At 40.8% G+C, this 26,297-nt stretch overlaps 1 protein-coding gene and 1 pseudogene across 2 annotated transcripts in view; both read left to right on the top strand.

The window, feature by feature from the left end:
* Nucleotides 1-26,297, top strand: part of ST8SIA1 (ST8 alpha-N-acetyl-neuraminide alpha-2,8-sialyltransferase 1) — a 171,605-nt gene that overhangs the window by 42,140 nt on the left and 103,168 nt on the right. Inside the window, exon 2 of one of the 2 annotated variants that reach the window (XM_061125124.1) lies at nucleotides 13,850-13,994. The exons of the other annotated variant lie outside the window; for it this stretch is intronic. Within the exon in view, the coding sequence (XP_060981107.1) occupies nucleotides 13,850-13,994 (145 nt within the window). The remainder of the gene's footprint in view (nucleotides 1-13,849; nucleotides 13,995-26,297) is intronic. 2 annotated transcript variants of the gene reach the window in all.
* LOC133044028 (large ribosomal subunit protein uL16-like) lies at nucleotides 16,117-25,356 on the top strand (annotated as a pseudogene).

Raw genomic sequence — 26,297 nt, 5'->3', positions numbered from 1 at the left:
TATTCAGTGCTGAGTAGAGACCCATATGTTTTAGGCAAGCAGGTGGCACAGTTAATATTCTGGTAAGAAAATTGAGAATCCCTGGTTTGTGCTGTTGCACAGAATTCCATCCTGTGAAAATGGGTCATAATGCAAAAGCCAAAATTTTTCTCTGAAAATAATTTTGAATATGTTCAAATACCAGAATGGTTATTCACTGAAATGCCAGGTGTGTGTGCCATAAATCATAGAAGAGACAGCCATGGTCTGGAAAAATGTTAGGACTAATGCTCCAGTCCTGCACTGAAGGCAAAGCTGAGGTGAATCCAACAAACTTGACTCCTGGGCTTGAACTTCTAAAATTTACCACTCAGGTCATCTTATGTTTGTTTATTCAGTTTCCTAGTTTAGAAAAATCTGTATAGTTTGGAAGACTTACTTGGTTTCTATCACATTGGTCTCCTTTTTGTTTGTTTTGCCTTATACTAACTTCTTGCCATCTACACTTGTAATATCCTTTATTTTCTCACTTCTTATCTTTCACAGAAAATAATCTCAGACCTAGGTGTTATTAGAATAAGAAAAAAAGTGGTTCTGAAGAGAGATGTTTTTATTTTATTTTCAGCATAATGACTTACATGCATCGTGAAAGGATTATCACAATAAGTTTAGTGAGCATCCATCATCTCATAGCTACAACATTAAAGAAATAGAAAAAAAAAATTGTCCTTACGATGAGAACTCTTAAGATTTACTCTTTTAACCTTTATATATATATGTGTTAATTATATTTATCATGTTGTACATTATATTCCTAATATTTATTTATCTTGTAACTGGAATTTTGTACGTTTTGAAGAACCTTCATCCAATTGCCCTTACCCCACTCCGTCGCCTCTGGAAACTGCAAATCTGGTCTCTTTTTCTGTGAGTTTGTTTTGTTTTTGAAGTATTATTGACCTACAACACTATGTTAGTTCCTGTTACACAACATAGTAATGTGATATTTCTATACATTTCAAAACGCTCACCACGGTAGGTCTACTTACCATCTGTCACTACACAAAGATATTACATAATTACTGTCTTCCCCATACTGTACATTATTTTTAAAATTTTATCTTTTATTGAAGTGTAGTTGATTTACAGTGTTAATTTCAGGGGAACAGCAAACTCAGCTACATATATATTTATATATACATGCATGCTCGGTTGCTTCAGTTGTGTCCAGCTCTTTGTGGCCCTATGGACTGTAGCCTGTCAGGCTCCTCTGTCTGTGGGTATTTTCCAGGCAAGAGCACTGGATTGGGTGAAGTCGGTTGCCTCCAGGGGTCTTCCTGACCTAGGGATTGAACCCGCATCTCTTATGTCTCCTGCATTGGTAGGAGAGTTCTTTACCCCTTGCGCCACCTTGGAAGCCCATATACATACATAAGTACATATACTTAAGATTCTTTTTCCTTATAGGTTATTATAAAATATGGAGTATAGTTTCCTGTGCTGTACAGTAGACCCTTACTGATAATCTGTTATATGTATAGCAGCCCCACACTGTACATTTCATACCTGTGGCATTTATTTTGTTACTATGAGTCTGTACATCTTAATCTCCCTCACCTATTTCTCTCCTTTGCTGACCCCTTTCCCTTCTGGCAGCCACCTGTTTGTTCTCCATGTCTATGAGTCTCTTTCTATTTAGTTACATTTGTTCATTTGTTTTTATATTCCATATATAATTGAAATAATATAGCATTTGTCTTTCTCTGTCTGACTGATTTCACTTTTTAGCATAATACATTCTAGGTCCATCCGTGTTCTCACTAATGACAAGATTTCACTTTTTATGGTGGAGTAATATTCCATCGTTGGAGAAGGAAATCGTTGGAGAAGCAACCAGCTCTGGTATTATTGCCTGGGAAATTCCATGGACAGAGGAGCCTCATGGACTGTAGTCCATGGGGTTGCAAAAGAGTTGGATATGACTTAGCCACTATACAACAACAATATTCTGTTATATATATATACACTACATCTTCTTCATTCATTTATCCATCAATGAGCACTTAGTTGCTTCCATATCTTGGCTATTGTAAATAATGTTGCAGTGGACATAGGGTTGTGTATAGCTTTTAAAATTAGTGTTTTCATTTTTCGGATAAATGCCCAGGAGTGAAATTGCTGGATTTTACAGTAGTTCAGTTTTTAACTTTCTGAGGAATCTCCATTCTGTTTTCCATCATGGCTGCATCAGTTTACATTCTCACCAACAGTGTATGAGGGTTCCATTTTCTTCATATCACCGCCAACACTTGTTATTTGTTGTCTCTTTGATGATAGCCATTCTGACAGATGTGAGGTGATATTTTATTGCAGTTTTTATTTGTATTTCTCTGATGATTAGTGATGTGGAGCATCTTTTCATGTGCTTGTTGGCCATCTGTATGTCTTCTTTGGAAAAATTTCTATTTAGGTCCTTTGCCTATTTTTTAATTGGAATTTTTAATGTTGAGTTGTATGTGTCCTTTGTGTACTCTGGAATTCAACCCCTTATCAAATATATTTTCTCCCATTTAGTAGGCTGCCTTTTTGTTTCACTGATAGTTTCCTTTGCTATGTAAAGCATTTTTTTTTTTTTTTTTTTTTTAGTGTGATGTAGTTTCCTTTACTTATTTTGGCTTTTGTTTCCTTTGTTTAAGGAAATATTGCTTAAGACTGATACTGAAGTACTTAGTGCCTGTGTTTGCTTCAAGTCATTTTTTTGGTTTCAGGTCTACATTTAATTCATTTGTAGCTTATTTTTTATATAGTGTGAGAAAATAGTCCAGTTTCATTCTTATGCATGTAGCTGTTCAGTTTCCCCAACACAATTTAATGAAGAGGCTGTCTTTTTCCCATTGTTTATGCTTACCATCTTTGCCAGAGACTAATTGATCATTTAAGTGTGGGTTTGTTTCTGAGCTCTCTGTTCTGTTCCATAGATCTGTGTATCTGTTTTTTCATCAATGTTATGCTGTTTTGATTACTGTAGCTTTGTAGTATAGTCTGAAATCAGGGATACCTCCAGCTTTGTTCTCTTTTATCAAGATTGCTTTGCTGTTTGGGGTCTTTTTTGTATTCCATACAAATTTTAGAATTGTTTGTTCTAGTTCTGTGAAAAACACCATTGGTGTTCTGATAGTGATTACACTGAGTCTGCAGATTGCGTTCGGGTGTATAGTCACTTTAACGTTATTAATTCTTCCAGCCCATGAACACAGTATATCTGTTACTTTGTGTCATTTTCAACTTCTTTTCATTCTGTCTCACAGTTTTCCAAGTAAGTCTTTTATCTCCTTAGTAAGATTTATTCTCAAGTATTTTATTCTTTTTGATATGATTGTACATGGAATTCTTTTTTGATTTCTCTTTATGATAATTTATTTTAGTTATTAGAAACACAACAGATTTTTGTTTATTGATTTTGTATCTTGCAACTTTGCTGAATTCCTTGATGAGTTCTATTTTTTGGTGATGTCTTTAGGATTTTCTATGTATAGTGTCATGTCATCTGCAAGCAGTGACAGTTTTACTTCTTCCTTTTTATTGGAGTCCCATGATTTTTTTCTCCTTGTCTGATTGTGTGGCTAGGAACAAAAAGAGGGAAAAATATCCAAAAATAGTTTGTATAATAGGTCTTCTCATACTCAAGTTTGATGTTAAATGATTCTGAAAGGAGTCAAAATTAGCGGGCTTAATCAAGTGGTGATGGAGGTGATGGAGAAAAGGTCAGCTTTGGGGCAGTTTAGAGGAAATAATAGAATTGTATCCAGGGGCAAGACATAATTCACTGGGAGACTTTATGAAGTTTCTGTTGTGTGGCGACCCAGCCCCCTCCATTACAACTTCAGTAAATTCCAAATATTTATATGATTTTGAAGTTGGATTTATTCTTGATGGTCTGTGGATGATGCCACAAGAAGTTTGGTGATAGGACAGATTCTGCTGCCTTCACTGTAGTAAAAGCCACGTACACAATCTGACCTGATCCTTGTTCCATGAGCCTCTCTCCCCAACCCACAGTCTAGCTTCATTGGTTTTGTTCATGTTTTGTGAACATACCAGGGTCACTCCTGCCTTGAGACTTTTGCACTTCTTTGTCCTCCCCAAGTGCTTTTTCTGGGATATCCTGGATATCTATATGACTTACTTTCCTCACCTGCTTCTGAATAAACTCAGTTACCCAGTGTGGATTTACTTAGCCCCGCCTGTTGAAAATTACACCCCACCCCTTACCCACATACTTCATTTATCATTTGTCTATCTTCTCCGTTAGAATTTACAAGGGCAAAGTATTCCCACCTCTCCTTTTCCCAGTTCCCATTCTGTCTATAAGTGCCTGGAATAGTGCTGGGCACATAGAAAATGCTCCATAAATATTTATTGAGTGAATCAAATAATGAATGCTGGTCAAAGGAGTCTTATCAGTTTCAGTTACCAAAAAAGCAAACAGGTGATTCTCAAAGGATAATATTAGAGTTTTTCTAGTTGTGTAGATAAATAAGCATAAGTAGGAAGACTGCAGGCAAGCACTTATTGAGATTCTTCCTGGAAAAATGTATGCTCTTCAGTTCAAATAATCATATGTACTTGTTAAGCACATTACAGAACAAATATGTATTTGGGAAAACCAGATCATCTTTGAAATACTTGTTTTCCAAAAGTTCCTTCCTTAAAGTCTGCTCTGCCTGTGGTAGAGAAATGCAAATTACACGTGGCATAAATTGACCTCTCTTTGGAGTGCTTTTTCCTTATTATGCAGTCATTTCAAATGTGAAGAATAAAATGCCGCTAAATAAAAGATTGCTTGCCATCTCAAGTAGTATACAAGAGTCGTTTTTCCCTGTTTTTGTAGTCCTGGCAAATTATACAGAAGATTAATCTTTGAGAAGCGTTTTTATTATATCTGTGGTAAACATTATTTTAAGCAATAATCTCATGAAAGTAATTCTCCTCCACACCATTCAAGAGAATTTTGCAGAGAAATAAGGTGAATACAGACCTCTCCCCTATATTGAGGGGGTATTTTGAATCTCTTATGTCAGGGATGTAGGCCATCTAGGGGACCGTGCTGTGGACAGAAGATGTGGTCTTTGCCACAGAGATGGTATTGTCACCACCTGCAGGGCCCTGCTGCTCGTTCACTTCAGAGCAACTTCTTCTAGTGCTTGTTCCAGATCCTGGACTCTCAGTCAAAAAAAGTGACTCCTGATTTTTAAACTTGCTTCAGAACAGGTGGTTTAAGACACAGATTTCTTTCTGTTTGGGCAAAAAACAACTTCAGGGTGGTCCAAACTCTACCTGCCATAATCTCTGTGAAATCTGTGATTTACATATATAGAATAAGAAACTTGTCTGATTTCTCTTAGGCCATTAGATTCTGCATTTAAAGAAAGGCCCTCTTTTATAGGATGCTCTGCTTATCTTCTGCTCTTAATGGAGTGAACATATAATTTATCATCCAAATAGGGACATGTCTGGGGATGGAAGGGGGATAACTATTAATAATTATATCCAGAAAGCAATCATAACCTCAGCTCATGGGAAACAAGCAGAATCACATGGTCCCTGACTGTTAAAGAGAATGAAATGAATACCTATGGCAACCATGTAATATGCTAAGCATTTTATATATATTACCCCACTTTCAAAACCATCCTCTGATGTGGTTATGTGGGCACATTTTTAGCAATGAATCTGGGCTCTGTGACATTAACCCAAGGAGTTAACATATACTAATGTAAAAGGAATTTTAAGAACTCAGTACAGTTTACAATAAGAACCATTGATTGAACAGAGGAAATGCATTAGATACACATTATGGCCAAAAGCCAAATGTTAAAATCAATACTTGACTGAAGTCAGATAGCGTTAGAATAGAAAGAACTTTTTGGAGGCAAGATTAAAATCTGAAAACTTATCTAACATTTTAGAAGTCAAAGTTTGAAAGTTTGACAGTGGTGAAGGAAACAGAATTTATCGGCGCCATTCACTGATGGAGCACTCCCGTGGTCCCAGGGCTGCAGGCCTGTAATCCCAAAGGCGTGCTCACTTTGATCAGAGTAATGTTCGTTAGTGCCCAGTGTAAGGAACTTGGGATTCACCCATCATCGAACCTTAAAAATCCTGAATCTGCTGCTACTGAAAATGTTTACTCACCTATATTTTGTCAGGCTTTTGTCTTTTGGTCTCCATAGACTAAAACTGTAAAGAATTGACTTCTTCAATTTGAATTTTGACGAGTGGGAACAAAATGTGCATTGAGGTTCTCTTGACTCTCTAATTTTTTTTTTCTTTTCTTCCTACTTGGAATTTATTCATCCAGTTGATCAGCATATATTAAGCACTTATTTGGTGTCTTGTCACCATATAAGGAGATGGAGACACAGCAGTGAATGAAGACAAAAGTCTTTGCCCTCAAGGAGTTTAAATCATGGGACTTGGGGAGACAGACAATAAGTAAAACTATAGATAAAACATATAACATATAGGGACTTTCCTGGTGGTCCAGTGGCTAAGATTCCATGCTCCGAGTGCAAGGGCTGCCTGGGTTCAATCCCTGTTCAGGGAACTAGATCCCACATGCTGTAACTAAGACCCAGTGAAGCTAAGCAAATAAATATTAAAAAAAAAAAAAGCATACAGCATGTAAATAGTATTAAGTGCTTTTAAGAAGAATAAAGCCATTAAGAAGGATACGAGGAATTCTCTATCATGACTGCGTCATGATGATTTCTCATGATGTTTGTGGGGTTTTTATTTTCATGAAATTTTTAGGGGCAGATTTGGCATTTGACAATCTTGCATATGAAGAGTTCCCAACTAGGGCTTTTTTTCCCTGAACAACTCACTATCTAAATGTAATTAAATAACTAAAAATCAAATATGGTTCTTAAAGGTTATTTTGTTTAATATTTTGAATGCTAGCATATCAACTAATTATACAAAGATTTGGATTTTCATGTACTTTCAATTCTGTGATACTGTCTTATATTATTATGTAGAATTTTATAAATATTTATTGGCCAAAAAAATGCAGTGTTTTCCTTAAAGTTATGTTTTAGGCACACTTAATATTTCCCTTAACTGACAATTTATTCTCTTCTGTAATCAATAATCCTTCATAACTTTTGTATGTAAAATTAATCATTCACAATAAATTTATTATTGCAGCATTTTCCTCTTGCAGTATTAAAGACACATTTATTTATACTTCATCTGATGGATAGAATTTCAACATAGAAAGCACAGAAGGAAATCTTCACTCCAATTACTCCTAGGTTGCTTATAGAATTTTAAATCACACACTCAGTTATAAACAGTAAACTTTTATGACATTTCCTGTTTGGGTTACTTCAATACCCTGTTTAGATATGATGATGAAGGGCGTGATCACAAAAGCCTTTGTCACATATGTGTTCAGGAAGGCCAGAGCTGGCATCGAATCAGATGTTTAGCTGAGTCTAAAGCTGAACTCTTTAGAGCTGGAACTCTTCTTCAAGTTTGCTTTCTCAAATTCAGTTCTTCCGCAGGAGGGGCACAATAGTGTCAGTCACTGGAGTGGGAGCCTCCCAGCCTTCATCGTGTCTGGTGACTAGAGCAATGAATATGGCATCTAAGAGATCTTAGCAGGATTCACATTGCTTTGTTGTTCAGTTGCTCAGTTGTGTCCGACTCTTTGCAACCCCATGGACTACAGCACACCAGTCTTCCCTGTCCTTCAGCACCTCCTGGAGTTTGCTCAAACTCAAGTCCATTGAGTCGATGATGCCATCCAGCCATCTCATCCTCTGTTGCCCCCTTCTCCTTTTGCCTTCAGTCTTTCCCAGCATTGAGGTATTTTCCAATGAGTCGGCTCTTCGCATCAGGCGGCCGAAGTATTGGCGCTTCCACTTCAGCATTTATCCTTTTAATGAATATTCACAGTTGGTTTCCTTTAGGATTGACTGGTTTAATCTCCTTGCTGTCCAAGGGACTCTCAAGAGTCTTCTCCAACACCACAGTTCAAAAGCATCAATTCAGCGCTCAGCTTTCTTTATGGTCCACCTCTCACGTCCATACATGACTACTGAAAAATTCATAGCTTTGTCAGCAAAGTGATGTCTCTTCTTTTTAATATGCTGTTTAGGTTTGTCAAAACTTTTCTTCCAAGGAGCAAGTGTCTTTTGATTTCATGGCTGCAGTGACTGTCCGCTGTGATTTTGGAGCCCAGGAAAATAAAGTCTGTCACTGTTTCCATTTTTTCCCCATCTATTTGCCATGAAGTGATGGGATAAGATGCCATGATCTTAGTTTTTTGAATGTTGAGTTTTAAGCCAGCTTTTTCACTCTCCTTTTTCATCTTCATCAAGAGGCTCTTTAGTTCTTCTTCGCTTTCTGCTATAACAGGGTGTTATTAACTGAGTGATTGGGTTTTCACTCTTATTTGTCTATTAGACTCTCAGTCTTTCGGCACAGTAAGCCAATATGGTCCTTTTGGCTTTGTTGATATGCATGGCTTTCACTGGTAGGCGATGAGAACCTGAGTGAGTTTTTAGCATGTGGCTCCTAATTACTTAACTTCACAAAGCAACTATAGTGTCATTGGTAGGAGCTCTGCTGAAGCTTGAATTCAAATAATAAAAACCACTTGTATTTTAACTCCAATACTCACCTTACACTCAACTGGTAAAAATTAATAATCTGAAGATTTAAACTTGAACATAAAAATGGACTTACTTTTACCATTTGAACCCTGTGATTTTATTGCCTGCCACAAAAATTGGGCTTCCTAGGTGGCACTAGTGGTAAAGAACAGGCTTGCCAATGCAGGAGACATAAGAGACATAGGTTTGGTCCCTGGGTTGTGAAGATCCCCTGGAGGAGGGCATGGCAACTCACACCAGTATTCTTGCCTGGAGAATCCCATGGACAGAGGAGCCTAGTGGGCTATAGTCCAGAGGGTCGCAAAGAGTTGGACACGACTGAAGGAACTTTGCTCGCAGGCAAAAGAGAAGCAAAGAATAGGCAGCATCAGTGCCAAGCATGAAAAAGGGGGTGGGAATAAAAATTGTTAAACATTCTAAAAGCTGGCATGTGTCTTCTCTCCAGGATCACCTGCAGGTTGGCAGGAGGTGAAGCTCAACTTTCTTTTCCCCCAAACCTAGCAGTGTTAAGCAAGAGCTCAGTAAAAATCATTGCTACCACTACCCTGATTCCCACTCCTACTGCTGGGAGAACTATTTCCACTTCTGCTTTTGCTTCTGTGGTTATATAGCCATATAGCTGGTGAGCTTGTGGGGCCCTTCTCAGGCTTGGGGGGGGGTGAACACACTTCTACATTTTAGTCTCTTTTCAGCCACCCTCTAGACAATGGGCTTGACAGATGGAAGATGCAGAGGCACTCTGGATGCAGGATAGAGGGAAAAGTTCATAAGTTTATAAGAGAAGTACTCCCATACTGCAAATGGTGCTATGATTATTATGAATTTGAATTCATAATTCTTTCTTGAATTTTTTAAAGTATTTGTATGCATGTGATGCTTTCTATTTTTGTCTAGTGTTTGGTTTTCCTCCTCAAGGTATAGTTGCCCTGAGCATGATGATGCTGCAGGAAAAGGTGTGGATTTGAGTCCGTCTAAACAGACAATTTGATCGCTAATTAAGCAAACATTTATTAACCTCATGAACTTGACTTGAGCAAGTCTCTTGGACCGAGCTTCAGTTTCATCATCTGTAAATGTAGGATAATATAATCAGCTCTATCTTAGTTTTTTCTGAGGATGAAAAGAGGAAGCCAGTATAAAGTGATATGTAAGTGGCTAGGACACTTACATATCACTCTACACTGATAAAGATTAAATGGGGTCTTGTTATGTAGCTGGGACAAATTTTTCTTCTGAATTTTCTGTAGTACTTTGTGCTGAATGGCAAGTTTAGCTTGGTTTGGAGGTGAGAGCTATGGTCTGGCTGAAAGTAAGTACCAAACATGAAGTGAAAAGACCTGGGAGCAAAGCCAAGCTCAACCCTGCTTCACTAGTTATGTGCCCCAAGTTAAATTACTGAAAAAAAAAAAAAATCCTAAAGCCATGTAACTCCAAGGTCACTCACTGTGAGAGTTAAGTAGAGAAAGATCTAGGAAGGCACTGGCTTGTTTGGCTGGTGTTTAGAAAGCATTTCTTTAGGGAAGAGAAAGGTAAGGGTGAGTCAGAATAGTCCTGAATAGTCAGCCTTGCAGAGAGGAAAGAGCATGTCCCTCAGTCGCCCTAATACCGTTTCCTCAGATGTGAATTGGGACTAATAATAGTTAGTGCTGGTCGCTCAGTCGTGTCTGACTCTTTGAGACCACATGGACTGTAGCCTGCCAGGCTCCTCTGTCCATGGAATTCTCCAGGCAGGAATACTGGAGTGGATTGCCATTTCCTTCTCCAGGGCGTCTTCCTGACCCAGGGATTGAACCCAGGTCTCCTGCACTGCAGGCAGAATCTTTACCTTCTGAGACACCAGGAAAGCCCATGTATTCCCTTAATTATCTCTTAGGACCACTCTAAGAACTGAAAGGTATTCCATTTCTGGTTATTTCCATGTAACCAGAAAAGGATTAAGGGCTCAAAAATTCTCCTCACCTCACAAAGTTCAGAGTCATGCCTAAGATAATTCTCCTAATTTTTATTTGTTATTTTATTTCATCACTGATTGTGCTGGGTCTCGTTGCTGTGTAAGGGCTTTCTCTAGTTTCCCCTCTGCAGTGAGTGGGTGGCTACTCTAGTTATGGTGCGTGGGCTTCTCACTGCATTGGGGCTTCTCCGGCTGCAGGGCACAGGCTCACTTTCCCCGAGGCATGTGAGATCTTAGTTCCCAGACCAGGGATTGAACCCATGTCCCTCACATTGGCAGGTGGACTCGCAACTGCTGGACCACCAGGGAAGTCCGCCATTCTCATTTTTAAAGACAGTCTTAAGCCATGTCTCGTTCTGTGTTAACTGACGATAGTACCCAGGATGCTCTTTTGAGAAAATGAAGGCAATTCACTGTAAAATTTCCTTGCCTCTGTTCAGGCTGCCTTTTGGGTAATGAAACACAGTAAGAATTATTGATCATAGAGGAGGCAAGAGAGGAGGGGCACTTGGGGGAAAATGGGATGATGATGTAGGAGCAAGAGGGACACAGATGCAAGCAAATGTGAAAGAAGAAGGCCAGCTTCCCCAGACCCCAACCCTGTCCTTTCTGCTAAAACCTTTGTGAAGTTCCCCAGGTGCCAACCAAAAAGCACCAGAGAAGGCATCAGGTGGCGGGAAGAACCCCAGGCTGTGATTCAGTTTATTTGTCTCTGCGTTGAGCTTGAACTTGGACTACATGCTGCACCTGTATGTCCTTGGGGGAATTCCCAAGAATACTTTCTGAGACCATTTCTGAAGCACAGTAACCTTCTAGGGTTATACAGTTAGTAAGCTGCAGAACCAGGTTTTGAACCCAAGTAAAACCCTGCAAATCCTCATCCTCAGATTTCGCATCCAAGGATTCAACTGATGGGTGGATAGAAAGTATTTGAAAAAATTAAAAATGCCAAAAGATCTAAAAAGCAAATTTGAATTTGCTGCACATTGGTCACTATTTAATGGCATTTACATTGTCTTTATAATTATTTACATAATGCTTGTGTTGAATTAGGTATGATAAGTAATCTAGAGATGATTTAAGGTACAGGGCAAGAAGTGTGTAGGTTATCTGCAAACACTGCTGTTTTATGTAAGGGACTTGAGCATCCTTGGGGTCTGGTATTTAGGAGGAGGGGGGTTATGGAACCAACCCTGTGAGACCAAACATGACTATATTCCAATTACCTGCCACTTTTCAGCTCCAAGCTTGGGTACTGCTGGTGGCTAAAGATGTCTGAGCCGGCAAGTCTACTTGGGGGCACCATTCAGAAGTGGTTTATGTCAGCAGTTTGTTTTATTGGTCCTTCTAGAAGTGGGACTGGGAAATAAGCTCTTTTATTCCTGAAAGCTCAGTGAGGAAACAGAGTTGGTTTCTGACAGGCTTTGAATTTGAGGAGAATGTGAAGACTGGCTTATAGAATAGTGCCCTCCCTGTAAGGGACCAGCAGAGGAACAGCTGTGAGCCATCCCAGGGAGGTATGTTGGGGAGACCCAGGAGACCCTGGTATTTCAGAGATAAAGGGAGTGAGGAAGGAGTGAGACTTCTCAGCTCCTTCCTCTGCTCAGCTGTGTCCCACCCTACTGAGAGGTCAGACCAAACAAGAACCGGAAAAGCTCACGAGATTTACCAGTTGGAATGCAGGTTGCTTTGTCAGTGCCTGAAATCACATCCCTCATCTCATTCATTTTCTGTTCCCAGAGATTTCCCAGGGCTCATTCTTGGATCACATCCTCAGTTTTGGGGGGTGTACCTTTTTAAGGCCAATCTGTGTATGTCCTACTCTGTACAGCTCTCCTAAAGTCCCTGATCTCTGAAAGTCACCTCTTGATGGTTACATCACCATGAAGAGATGTTAGCCATCCAAGCCTTGGATATTTAAATCCATCAGTCTGCAATTACGATGATTATTTTTGCTTTCAGACACATCTCAGCTGCATATGAGAGCTGATATTTTCCTTTGTTTCTGTTTAGTTATATCAGTTTCAGGTGTACGGCCTTATAATTTGGCATCTGTATACACTACAAATTGATTACCCCCACAAATCTAATTACCATCCATCACCAGAGGGGAAGAAGAGAGGTGACCCCCTTCACTCATTTCACCCATCCCCCAGCCTCTTTCCCTTCTGGTAACCACTAATCTGATCTCTATAACTCTGAGTTTGTTTTTGTTTTATTTTGGTTTTTCGTTCACTTTTGTAGATTCCACCTGTGAATGAAATCAGTCTTTCTCTGTCTGACTTATGTCACTAAGCATAATACCTTCAAGGGTCATCCGTGTTGTTGCAGATGGCAGAATTTCATTCTTTTTCATGACTGAGTAGTATTCTATGGTGTAGCACATCTTCTTAATCCATTCGTCCATCAATGGGCACTTAAGTTGTTTTTATATCTTGGCTGTTGTAAATACTGGAGAAGTAAATGTCAACCCACTCCAATATTCTTGGCTGGGAAATCCCATGGACAGGGGAACCTGGCGGGCTACAGTCCTTCAGTCTGTGGACTCGCAAAGAATCGGACACGACTGAGCATGCACATGATTACGTGATTGTTAATTCAGTTGACCCTTGAACGATATGGGTTCGAACTGCCATAAGGTTCACTTCTACATGTTTGTTTTTTTTTTTTTTTCCAATAAATACATATAGTACCACACAATGTGAGGTTGGTTGAATCCATGGATGCAGAACTTCAGATATGGAGGGCTGACTGTGGGACTTGAGCATCTGTGGGTTTTAGTATCTGAGGCAGATCTTGGGACCAGTTCCCTGCAGATACCAAGGGACAACTTTAATGCTGTAGTGAGCATAGGGAGTGCATATATCTTCTTTTCAAACTAGTGTTTTTGTGCGCATGTGATAAATACCCAGAAGTGGAATAGCTGGGTCACATGGTAGTTCTAGTCTTAATTTTCTCAGGCATCTCCATACTGTTTTCCATAGTGGTTGCACCAATTTACAATCCTACCACCTGATGTCTTTTCTTCTGAAACTTTTTAAAACATTGTGAAATATTCCAGTCATGCATTCTGATGGCTGGAAGGGTGAATGAATAGTTGTCTAATCACCCTGGAGACACAGATGCTTTTGTGAGCTGGTGCTGAGGTAAGGCTGCACATCTCTGTGGGAATGACAAGTGAATGAGTCTGCTGCTCACTTAACCTGCTGTTCTTTTCTCTCTCCGTTTTCTCTCCTAGGAAACAGATGGAAGACTGCTGTGACCCCGCCCATCTCTTTGCTATGACTAAAATGAATTCCCCCATGGGGAAAAGCCTGTGGTATGATGGGGAGTTTTTATACTCATTCACCATTGACAATTCAACTTATTCTCTCTTCCCCCAGGTTAGTAAAGAGTTTACTGCCTTTCAATATAGTTTCTTATATGTCTTGATATCATAGGAAAGGGGTCATTGACCTTTTCTTACTAATCGGAGCTACTTCTTTTCATCTTCTTTCTTCTAAAAAAAATTATTTATTTACTTATGACTGTGCTGGGTTTTTGTTGCTTTCTCTCATTGCTCATCACCAGCTCTAGGCATGCAGGCTTCAGTCATTGTGACTCACAGGCTTAGTTGCCCTGTGGCATCTTCCCGGACCAGGGATCAAACTTGTGTCCCCTGCCTTAGCAGGCAGATTCTTAACCACTGGACTGCCAGAGAAGTTCGTATTCTCTTCTTAATTATAAATTCTTCCCTTTATAACTGTCATGTTGTGTGCGGGGTGGGGTGGGTGGGGAGAAGTCAAATGGTGATACAGGGGCAGCAGTAGGATAGTATAGAATAACAGATTTCCTAGAGCTTCTGATTTGAGTCGTATGAGACTGGAGGAGGCAAGTAGAGAAGGAGGCGAGGTCAGGGAGTTGTGGAATTCTAGTGTTTTGAGGTTGGCTGTGGAATGATCTTGAAGATTTGCAATACTGGAGTGTTTTCTTAAGGCTGGTATTGCTCTTGGGGAGTGGGGTCCATATGGTCAGAGGTTGCTTCTTAGAGCTTGTGAATCTTAATGCTGTGGTTAGATTACTGCTCTGAAGTGGAGGAGTGGTGGAGTGGTGGTGACGGAGAGAGAGTATCTGACCACTTTTGAAGTGGTCTAAATCAAGCTTTGCTCCCTTAGTGTTTTCCCCTGTGGTTTTCCAAGCACTGAAATCAAATGTTTTATTAAAATAGATCTATGTAGCAATGGACTTTCCCGGTTGCTTAGTGGTAAAGAATCTGCCTGCAGTGCAGAAGACACAGGAGATACGGGTTTGCTCCCTGGGTTGGGAAGATCCCCTGGAAGAGGGCATGACAACCCACTCCAGTATTCTTGCCTGGAAAATCCCATGGACGGAGGAGCCTGGGGAGCTACAGTCTATGGGGCTGCAGAGTCAGACACAGCTGAAGCAACTTAGGACAGCACAGAGCATCTATGTAGCAAGTTAGGGGGAAAGAAAGCAAATCTTTATTTCTAGGGAGCCCTAGAAATCATTAGGTCAATGGTGGAGTAGGAGTCATTAGGTGGCCCCTGAAATTACTTAGAACAAGAAGTTACCGCCATAATTGTGGTTTAGAGATTAGAAGAACCCAGTGGCCACTGCCATTAGCAGAAAGGGGCCCCAGAAGTTGTTTCAACTCACCTCATCCCTCCAGACCTTCTTCAAGTGCATCTAATGGGTAAGATTAATTTGCATCCAGAACACTAGTTGCAGAGAATCCAAGAGGGGCAGTTTTTTTTTTTTTTTTTTTTTTAAAGCAGTCGAGCTTTAGCAGGAAGCTAGAAAAAGGGTGGAATTGAGGTTGAGTAAGCCAATTTGCAGTATCGTCTTTGTGCAAAAACTGATACCAACTTGCTATGAAATAAAGATGAGATAAGAAAGCAATCTCCTTTAACAGCTCATCAAATAGAAAAATATTTAAAGAAATCCAAAATAGGATTTTATAGATGAAGGCTTTCAGTCATACTAACTGACTCTGTGCTAGGAAATAGATTTGAAGAAAAGAAATGATTAAAGAAATACAAACTAACCTCCCATCTTATCTGTAAGTTGCAGCAGTAAGATAGCAGGAAACATTGTCCTTTTCAAGTGCATGAGCATGAATTCTGTGTCTCTCCCTGCCAGCTGCGAGATCAAGGAACCATCCCTGAATAATAAAGGAAAAGTGCTTTTTCCTTAGAAAGAGTTAAGCCATTCTATCACTGTGTGTGCACAGTCGTTCCAAAGGCCTGAACCAGTTTAATGGGTGGACTTGAAAAAAAAAGTTACATATATATTCTTCTGATGAGATTCTGAAATGACTAATTAATTTATAGAAACCCTGGAAAATCAGTTTGCAGCAACACAAAGGGTATATATCCCTGGGCCCTCTTATTTCTTAGTGAAAGAATTCTAGTTTGTTATCAGGAAGCTAGCTAAATTGTCAGTTAATTGTTAGGCTTCATTCATGCTTCCGGTGGGAAGAAAGTGGCATGTGCTCATTAGGCAGAAATGCAGGTGAGTGAGCTGGGCTCCATGTTGTCAATTGAGTATAACATCTCTCCTTTCCCTTTATTTCAACAAAATAATGCTATATCACTCCTTCTCTAACTGAGATGTATAGCTTTATATTACACTTTTAATTATGTATTTTAATGTATTTATTTTAATTACATGTTATATGTCTCCCCTAAAGGCTCAATATAAGTTAGCCACCATTATTATTGGTATTATTCCTTTGCCCATTTTTATCCACTGCTTTTATTGTTGTTGCCGAGGTGCAATCCAAGATTATGTGTTTGATGTGGAAAGTAATAGGTCCTGAATCAAGGTTGGAGGGTACACAGAGGCCCTGTAGAGATGGTGTATGTTTTGTAATTACAGTTAGTGGCTTCTTATTTGTACATCTTATAACATCCCATGGCTTTATTATCTGCTGCTGTTTAGTCGCCAGGTCATGCCCGACTCTTTTGGGAACCCATAGGACCGTAGTTCACCAGGCTTCTCTGTCCATAGGATTGTCCAGGCAAGAATACTGGAGTGGCCATTTCCTCCACCAGGGGATCTTCTTGATCCAGGGTTCAAACCTGCATCTTCAGCGTCTCCTGCTTGGCAGGCAGATTGGTTACCACTGAGCCACCTGGGAAGCCTGGCTTTAATTCATTCAGTTTCACCTCCTATGCAATTATCTGGATAATTATCTATCACAGTTTTCTAAAATTATTTGCTGATCTCAATACTATCTTGTGAGGTTTTGTGGAAACTCATTTTTGTGCCTCGTACAGTGCTTTGCACTCAGTGTAGATGTTCATTTCTAGCTGCTCACGGTTACCAAGATCTCCTTGGAAACATCCCACCTGGGCTGGACCACTGCTCTGCTCTGGCTTGATCTACAGGAGACCAAGCAGGACAGTTTGATGTAGTTGTTTCCAAATGGCTCTATAAATGTATTTTGATGAGATACTTCTTGATTATTATTAGGTACGAGGTGGTACAGTGATAAAGAATCCACCTGCCAATGCAGGAGCTTCCGGAGATGAGGGTTCAATCCTTAGGTCCCCTGGAGTAGGAAATGGCAACTCACTCCAGTGTTCTTGACTGATTCCATGGACAGAGGAACCTGGTGGGCTATAGTCTATGGGGTCGCAAAGAGTTGGACACAACTGAGCATGCACGAATGCACCCTTTAGACATGAAGGGCTGAATTTTAATCTTTATATGGGTTTTCTAGAATATTCTGTGTGTCTGTGTTTGGAGGGGAAGGTGTGTTGGTAGGTGTTCCCACTTTGAAAATACTTCAGGATCCCTTCATCCCCTGGTTGGAATCAACTCCTTGCTCTGCCTGTCTCTTTGAAGCCTGTATGGTCCATCTTTGTAGATAATACCAAATAAATACTATGTGGGGGCTTCCCTAGTAGCTCAGCTGGTGAAGAATCCACTTGCAGTGCAGGAGACCCCGGTTCGATTCCTGAGTTGGGAATATCCGCTGGAGAAGGGATAGGCTACCCACTCCAAAATTCTTGGGCTTCCCTGGTGGCTTAGCTGGTAAAGAATCCTCTTGCAATGCAGAAGACCTGGGTTCAGTCCCTGATTTGGGAAGATCCCCTGGAGAAGGGAATGGCTACCCACTCCAGTATTCTGGTATTCTGGGCTGGAGAATTCCATGGATATAGTCCATGGGGGTCGCAAAGAATCGGACATGACTGAGCGACTTTCACTTTCCCTTGGCTTAAAACATATTTTTGCCCAGAAAGAGCATAAATTTCTTTGGAAATGAGTGGGGAAGTAGCAGGAATGTTAGAAACCACAGCTGTGCTAATATAATCTGAGAAATATTTTTCTTTGGTGTAATAAAAACACGGTCAGCCTACCATTCCCTTACATTGTGCTGTATAGTCACGTGATATACATCACAAACTAGATGAGTCATTTTTCCTCAAAATATCCACTCAACGCCGTATGTAAAGAATCACATAATTAGTGCACCTCAAACAGACACTCATTTCCAGTTTCTCTGGTGGCCATAGGCTTCCACTTGGCCTGGATCCAACATACCCTTGGCCCGTGGGAAACCCAGCAGGACATTTTGAAGCAGTTTTGTCAAAATGACTTTGTTAAAATGAAAATACACATTTTTATTTTCCTTCTGAGTAATGTGCTTAACAGAATCCTCCGAGCTTCTGGACATTCACACAGCAATTTTTTTTTTTTTCTCCTAACAAAATTTAGATTCATCTATGTACCATCTATGGCTTTCGGTAATTCAGCTTTTTTACTTACCAATATGATGGGAGTCATTTTCCAAACACGTACCATTTCAACTGAAGGAAACTAAAGAGACTAATGTTTGGCGGGCATAGATCTTTGCCAAGCCAGTGTTGGTTCATACTGTCAGACTTGTGTTTGGCTAAACTTTGGACCTCTTATGATTCCCCGTGGCTTTATTATCAAATTTCTCCAATTCTGACACAGGGGCTTAACCAAATAAGTACTTATTTATCTCAAGCAGTAATTTGAAATTAGGTGAGTAGTTTAAGGCTGGCTGGTGGCCACACAGTGCCATCTAGTTCTCAGACTCTTCTGCTTGAAGAGCCTTAGCTGATGGCCAAGTAACCCAGTTTTGATCCAGAATCCCTATAGGATGGAGAGGAAACAGAAGAATATGGACAGACTCCTGCTGATGTGCCAGTGATCAGGACAGAATCTCATGGCTGTGTCTAACCAAAAGAGATGCTAGGAAATTTTAGTATTTCAGCTCTGGACAAATGCACTCCATGTGCTAACCAGTGCATGCGTGCTAAGCTGTTTCAGGATTGTTAGCGACCCCATGGACTATAGCCCGCCAGGCTTCTCTGTCCACGGGATTCTCCAGGCAAAATCACTGGAGTGGGTTTTCATGCCCTCCTCCAGGGGATCGTCCCGATCCAGGGATCAAACCTGTGTCTCTTATGTCTTCTGCATTGGCAGGCAGATTCTTTACCACTAACACCACCTGGGAAGCCATGTGTTGATCTGCACTATCTGTCTTAGTTTTTTCACGTGTTAGCTCACTTTATCCTTGTAGCAACTCTGTGTGATGGTTACCATGCTCTTCATTTCATAGGTAAAACAGAACTGAGATGGGCTAAATAACTTACTCATGAGTCTAGAGATTGCAAGTGGAGGGCTGACATGTGAAACCTGGCCCATCTGATTTCCAGTGTATTATTATTTATTCTTTTTTTTTCCTTCTTGAAAAATCATGGGTTCTGGTGATTTATTGTTAATTTATATCAGTCATCTTGAAACCATTTTAAGTTTTTTACTTCCCTTAGATGATTATTCTGAAAGGAAATGGAAAATTTCTTTTTGTAGTTATTTGAGAGAGAAAAAATAGAGTACAGACATGCAGGATCTAGGATTTCCTGCAGCACTGTAGTTCCCTTTGAGTGCCTTTATGGCCCTCTTAGGAAGGAGAAATAAGACTAGTCCCTTTATTTTGGTTGCTATTAAATGGGTTCTTGGGCCCAATTCCAATGTGTATGACTAGAGACTTCCCCACACCACCAAGCAATTCTGAGACACCCACTGGCGGTCTTACAATTCAACTCAATTCTGACACTACATACCTGGAATTAGCATCAGATTCCAAGGACTAAAAGATTCAGGTTTGATCCCTGAGTCAAGAAGATGCCCTGGAGAAAGGCATGGCAACCAACTCTAGTATTCTTACCTAGTATTCATGGACAGAGGAGCCTGGTGGGCTACAGTTCATGGGGTCGCAAAGAGAAGGACACAACTGAAGCGACTTAGCATGCACACCAAGGACTCAGTCCACTAAGACTGCTGTCCACTTCAAACATCAGTGGCAAGCCCAAGTTATGGCTTATGCTTTTGACTGACTGACTATGCATTAGAGATTCCAGTGACTCCCTCCAGCTCAGACTGCCAGTCGCAAGTCCAGGTCTTATCCTGATTGACTTCTGACTGACCCTATATAAATCAGAGGTTCCTACGACCTCCTTCTTGCATTCTGTGAGTTTGCTGGAATTGCTCACAGAACTCAAGGAATCCATTTACTCGCTCCATTACTGATTTATTACAAAGGCTATTAGAGGATACAGATCAACAGCCTGATGAAGAGTTACATAGGGCAATGTCCCCAACAAAGGAGCTTCTGTTCTTGGGGACCTTGGGGCCTTGCTTGGTGGCAAGCAGAAGCACCCTGTTTCCACAACCTGGAAGTTCTCTGAACCTCATCCTTTGGGTGTTTTATGATGGTTTTATTGTGTCAGCATGATTGATTAGCACATTGACCATTGGTATTTGATTCAACCTCTAGCCATTCTCCTCTCCCTGGAGATCCAGGGACTGAGACTGGAACTTCCAATCCTCTGTTCATGATGAGTTCCCTTGACAACCAGCCCCCCTCCTTAGGTGGGTTCCAAAAGTGACCTTCATTAACATAAACCCAGTTGTGGTGTGAAGGGGCTTGTTGTGAATAACAAGACACCCATTTCACCTTTATGGCGCTGAAGGAGTTTCAGGAACTGGGGACAAGAGACCAAATACTATAAAAGATGCTCCCTTCACTCATATTACTCAGGAAATTCCAAGGGTTTGGGGAGCCATAAGGCAGGAACTGTGGATGAAGACCAAATATCTTTCAGAAACGTATTTTGGTCATCTGAATGACCAAATATATTTGTTCCTTATAAATCACATCACATCTGTCATAGAGAAATCCAGGTTCTCAGAGGGAAGCACTTTATTCTTCGTACATTGCTACTTTATTATAGGAATCCAGAACACGATTCCACTGCCATTAACTACCTCAGGGCATTTATTCTTTCATCATTGGTTGAATGCCAGCATTAGAGAAATATGTAGGGAATGGAATCTAAAGATCTGGGTTTTAGACCTGGCCTTTCTATGATGGTATTTGTCATCTCAGGCAAGTCATTAGTGGTTGTTACTATTCTTAGCTTGAATTTTAGAATTTTCAATTTGGTATTGATAATACCTGGTGTTCATATTTCAGTGTTCTTATGAGAAACAAAGTTAAAAGGAGATTAGGGATGTAAAAGTACTTTGTAATGAATGCATGATGCAAACATATAATAATGTTACTTTATTATCTTTTTAAGCATTTATGGCATGTAAGCATTTCTTAGGAATTTTGGTAATAAAGGAACCAATGGGGGAGTGGAAGCACTAGAAAAGGGGTCAGTTTTCCATGCTGGTGAGTAGTGAGGAGATAAATCTGTTGAGTCTGGGATTTAGGGAAATATAAAGGAATGATGGAGAATGCCTCAGACTCAGGCAGTCAGACATTTGTATCATTATAGTTGGATAATAATGATGACATGCTGAAATGTGATGTGAGAAACATGCAGTGTGAGAACCATTATTAATTTCTAGTGAATTAAGATTCTCTGTCTAAACAGTGGGTTAGCTACTGTTCCTCATACTGTTCTGTAGCTGAGAAGATAAGGAGAGTGGGTCATCCCAGGATTTCCACATGTCTGTTATCCTCAGAGGAGAGGAAAGCACAAGATTAGAAGTGAGTTATGGATGAATCTAGAGTCTGTAATTCAGCGTGAAGTAAGTCAGAGAAAAAACAAATATAGAATATAGCATGTTTATTGGGGCTTCCCTGGTGGCTCAGAGCTAAAGAATCTGCCTGCCAATCTAACTGCCAATGCAGTTAATGCGGGTTTTATCGCTTGGTTGAGAAGATCCCCTGGAGCAGAAAATGGCAACAGATTCCAGTATTCTTGCCTGGGAAATCCCATGGACAGAGAAACTTGATGGGCTACAGTCCATGGAGTTGCAAAAAAGTCAGACATCACTTAGTGATGAAACAACACCACCACATATATGTGGAATCTGGGAAAATGGTACTGATGAACCTATTTGCAGGACAGGAATAGAGACACAGAAGTAGACAACAGACTTGTGGACGCTATGGGGGGAGAGGGTGGGACTCATTGGGAGATGAGGATTGATGTATATACACTACACTACCATTTGTAAGACATAGCTAGTGGGAGCCTGCTATATAGCACAGAGAGCTTGGCTTGGTGCTCTGTGATAACCTAGAGGGGCAGGATGGGGCGGGGGTCTCAAGAGAGAGGAGAGATATGAATACATATAGCTGATTCACATTGTAGTACAGCAAAAACTAACATTGTAAAGCAATTATACTCCACTTAAAATAAATATAAAAGAAAAAAAAAAAAAGAAGTGAGTTGCCCCACAGAGTAGTTGAAGATAAACTGAAAGATGTGTTTGTCTTTCAAACTTAAAAATAATTACAAATTAGGATCTTTCTCTAATGAAAATTGGGCTTCCCTGGTGGCTCAGATGGTAAAGACTCTACCTGCAATGCTAGGAGATCTGCACTGGATCCCTGGGTAGGGAAGATCCCCTGGAGGAGGAAATGGCAACCCACTCCAGTCTTCTTGCCTGGAGAATCCTATGGACAGAGGAACCTGGCAGGCTACAGTCCAGGGAGTCGCAAAGAGTTGGACATGATTGAGCAACACTTTCACTTTTCTAATAAAATTATCATAGGTTGTCTATGGTTCAAAATAAAATGAAAATGAAATATAATGAGTGGTCTATCTTGCTATGGTGTGGACCTTTCTAAAATGTTTGACAGTGGATAAAATTTAGTGCAAAGACTGATCATGGCTCAGACTTACAACTTCCTGGAAACAGTTGAAAAGCCTGCATGGCACCAGTTACCACTGAGTCAGATCTCATCCAAAGGTCTGATGGGAGCGATAACTCTTTTCAGGAGGTTTGCATGTTCCATAGAACATTTTCTTCTTACGTTTGGTTGACATGACAGTGTGTTTTTCCTGCAGAGAAAGCTGGTATCTGTTTTTCATCAGCTGGTGTCTTTATCTTGGTCCTTCTTACGGGCCAATGTCCAGATGTAGAGAGGCATTTCTGATTTTGATTTCATTTTGAGCTTTTGTTTTCATACCAGGAAGCCTCTGTTTCTGTTTTGCTCTTGATATACTCATTTGCAGTTCTTAACTCTATTAGGGATCTCTTAACTGCTTAAAGATACATTTGATTAACTTAGAGCATATCAACACTGAATTTTCTCTGACTTAATTAATTTGGTCAGGGAATAAAAAGATACAAAATGAGTATGGAGAATATTTTCTTAATGTTTGTATCTGTTCAAATCAATTTACTCTCTTTATTCTGCTAATTGGCCTGCAGTCTTTAGGTCCCTTGGGAGCTGGTGCAATGTTCTTGTCATCCTTCATGGCCTGACACACCTTCTTATCTGCAGGTCAGAACTTCAGGGTAGACTTGCCTGACAAGGTGAAGAATGGGTAGGGAGGGGAAAGAATAGGGAAGTGAATTTAGCTATGGAGACTCAAAGGAGGTCAAGCCAATAGTAGCCAAGTAGATTAAGATTCTCAATCTAGTTAACTGTTGCCAGTATCCAGGAGATAATAAGAAGCAAAAGAAAGACAAATTCCCTTTGATATCACTTATATGTGGAGATGACACAAATGAACTTATCTACAAAAGCAGAAGCAGGCTCACAGACATAGAAAACAGACTTGTGGCTGCCAAGACAGAGGGGGAGTGGTGAAGGGATAGAGTGGGAGTTTGGGATTAGCAGATGCAAACTATTATATAGAGAATGCATAACAAGGTCCTACTGTATAGCACAGGGAACTCTGTATTCAATATCTGTGATAAATCATAATCAAAAAATATGAAAAAGAATGTATATATAACCAAATCACTTTGCTACACAGTAGAGATTAATATTATAAATCAACTATACTTTAATAAAATAAATTAAAAAGGAAACAAACGAATGGTTACCAAGAGGGAAAGGGAGGAGAGGGAAGGTTAAATTAGGAGTTTCAGATTAACATATACACACTTCTACATATAAAGAGATAAGCAACAAGGATCTATTGTATAGCACAGGGAACTATATTCAGTATCTTGTAATAACCTGTAATGAAAAGAATCTGAGAAAGAGTAGATGTATATGTGTACCTACATCAATTTGTTGTACACTTGAAAGTAACACAACATTGCAAATCAATTATACTTCAATTTAAACAAGAAAAAAAAAAAAAAATGATGTTCCACTAGTGTGAGGCTCTATCCAGAGAGCCATATTCAACTGTCACTGATTTCAAGTTTCCAGCCACTAGGCTAGATGTTTTGGCAACTGGCAGCTTCAGGGAGGTACAGACCAGAGGAGGGAAGAGTCCCATCCTTCTAGAGACTTGGGAGCTGATTCTTTAATCCAGGCAGGGACCCAGGGGGATAGAATGGACGTTTGCAGCATGGAGATTGTTAGGACTTGGCCAAGTCATAATAGCCCTCTGCACCAAGCTGCAAAAACAAGGAGCATGTGATTGAGGCCTTCTCCAGGTCCAAGTTCAAGTTTCCTGGCCACCAGAAGCTCCACAGCTCCAAAAAGTAGAGAATTGCCTTTGCCACACCACCAAAGTTTCTGGTGTCCCATGGGCTGCTGCCCCGCACTGTATTATGGGTATTGTAAGAAAAAGCATACTGACATACCATATAGCCATACCGGAGGACCCAGGGGAATCGGGTCGGGGGGGAGGTGGGTGGGGGGATCGGGATGGGGAATACATGTAACTCCATGGCTGATTCATGTCAATGTATGACAAAACCCACTGCAATGTTGCGAAGTAATTAGCCTCCAACTAATAAAAATAATTGAAAAAAAAAAAAAAGAAAAAGCCATACCGAAAGTCTCCCTTTTGCCAAGGCGTCTCAGATACTAAGATCTACTTCTTTGACCTGGGGCGGAAGAAGGCAGAGGTGGATGAGTTCCCTGTCTGTGGCCACATGGTGTGAGGTAAGCATGAGTAGCTTTCCTTCGAAGCCCTGGGGGCTTCCTTTATTTGTTGAGCAAGCACATGGTGAAAAGCTGTGGCAAAGGTGGTTTCACATCCTGGTGTGGCTCCACCTCATCGTGTCCTCTGTATCAATAAGATGCTGTCCTGTGCTGGAGTTGATAGGCTTCAGACAGGTATGTGTGGTGCCTTTGGAAAGCCCTAGGGTACAGTGGTCAGGGTCCACATTGGCCAAGTCATAACGTCCATCCCCACCAAGCTGAAGGACAAGGAGCATGTGATTGAGGCCCTCTGCCGGGCCAAGTTCAAGTTCCCTGGCCGCCAGAAGAGCCACATGTCCAGGAAGTGGAGATTTACCAAGTCTAGTGTGGATGAATTTGAAAAAATGGTGGCATGAAACACTGTCCGTATGGCTGCAGGTTCAAATACATCCCTCTTGTTGTTGTCCAGTTCCTCAGTCATGTTTGAGTCTTTGCGACCCCATGGACTTTGTGACCCCAGCTCACCAGGTCTCCCTGTTCCTCATCATCTCCCAAAGTTTGCCCAAGTTCATGTCCATCAGGGATTCTATCCAGCCATCTCATCCTCTGATGCCCTCTTCTCCTTCTGCCCTCAGTCTTTCCCAGCATCAGGGACTTTTCCAATGAGTAGTCTGTTCCCATCAAATGACTAAAATACTGTAGCTTCAGCTTCAGCATCAGTCCTTCCAAGGAGTGTTCGAAGTCAACGGTGTTGCTGCTGCTGCTAAGTCGCTTTAGTGGTGTCCGACTATGTGTGACCCCATAGACGGCAGCCCACCAGGCTCCCCCGTCCCTGGGATTCTCCAGGCAAGAACACTGGAGTGGGTTGCCATTTTCTTCTCCAGTGCATTAGAGTGAAAAGTGAAAGTGAAGTTGCTCAGTCATGTCTGACTCTTCGTGACCCCATAGACTACAGCCTACCAGGCTCCTCCATCCATGGGATTTTCCAGGCAAGAGTACTGGAGTGGATTTCCATTGCCTTCTCTGCAGTGATGTTGATTTCATCCCTAATCCTGGCCTAATCGGGACAATTTTTGAGAACAAAGCAGAGGCACATTTCTAGAACTGAGTCTGAGCTGGACACCAGGAATCTAGAAGAGCAACGTGGGACCGTGTTTTGAAAATAAGACAGAGGCCAAGTTACCAGTGTCACACCACAAGGCCGGAGTCAGAGACCATGGGTAACTTGATGGTGGTTCCCACAGCTTTGGGTGGCTACCTCCCGAGATCATTTCCCTGAAGCCAGGGCTGGTCCACATTTCCCAGGGCTCAAGCCAAGTCTGCAGTGGCCTGAGTGTGGGTTCAGACTGAGAATTAG

This window comes from Dama dama, chromosome 22 (genome assembly GCF_033118175.1).
Source record: "Dama dama isolate Ldn47 chromosome 22, ASM3311817v1, whole genome shotgun sequence".
NCBI lineage: Eukaryota > Metazoa > Chordata > Mammalia > Artiodactyla > Cervidae > Dama > Dama dama.
Note: the sequence above shows the minus strand (reverse complement) of the source record. Positions and strands in the feature narration are given on the sequence as shown.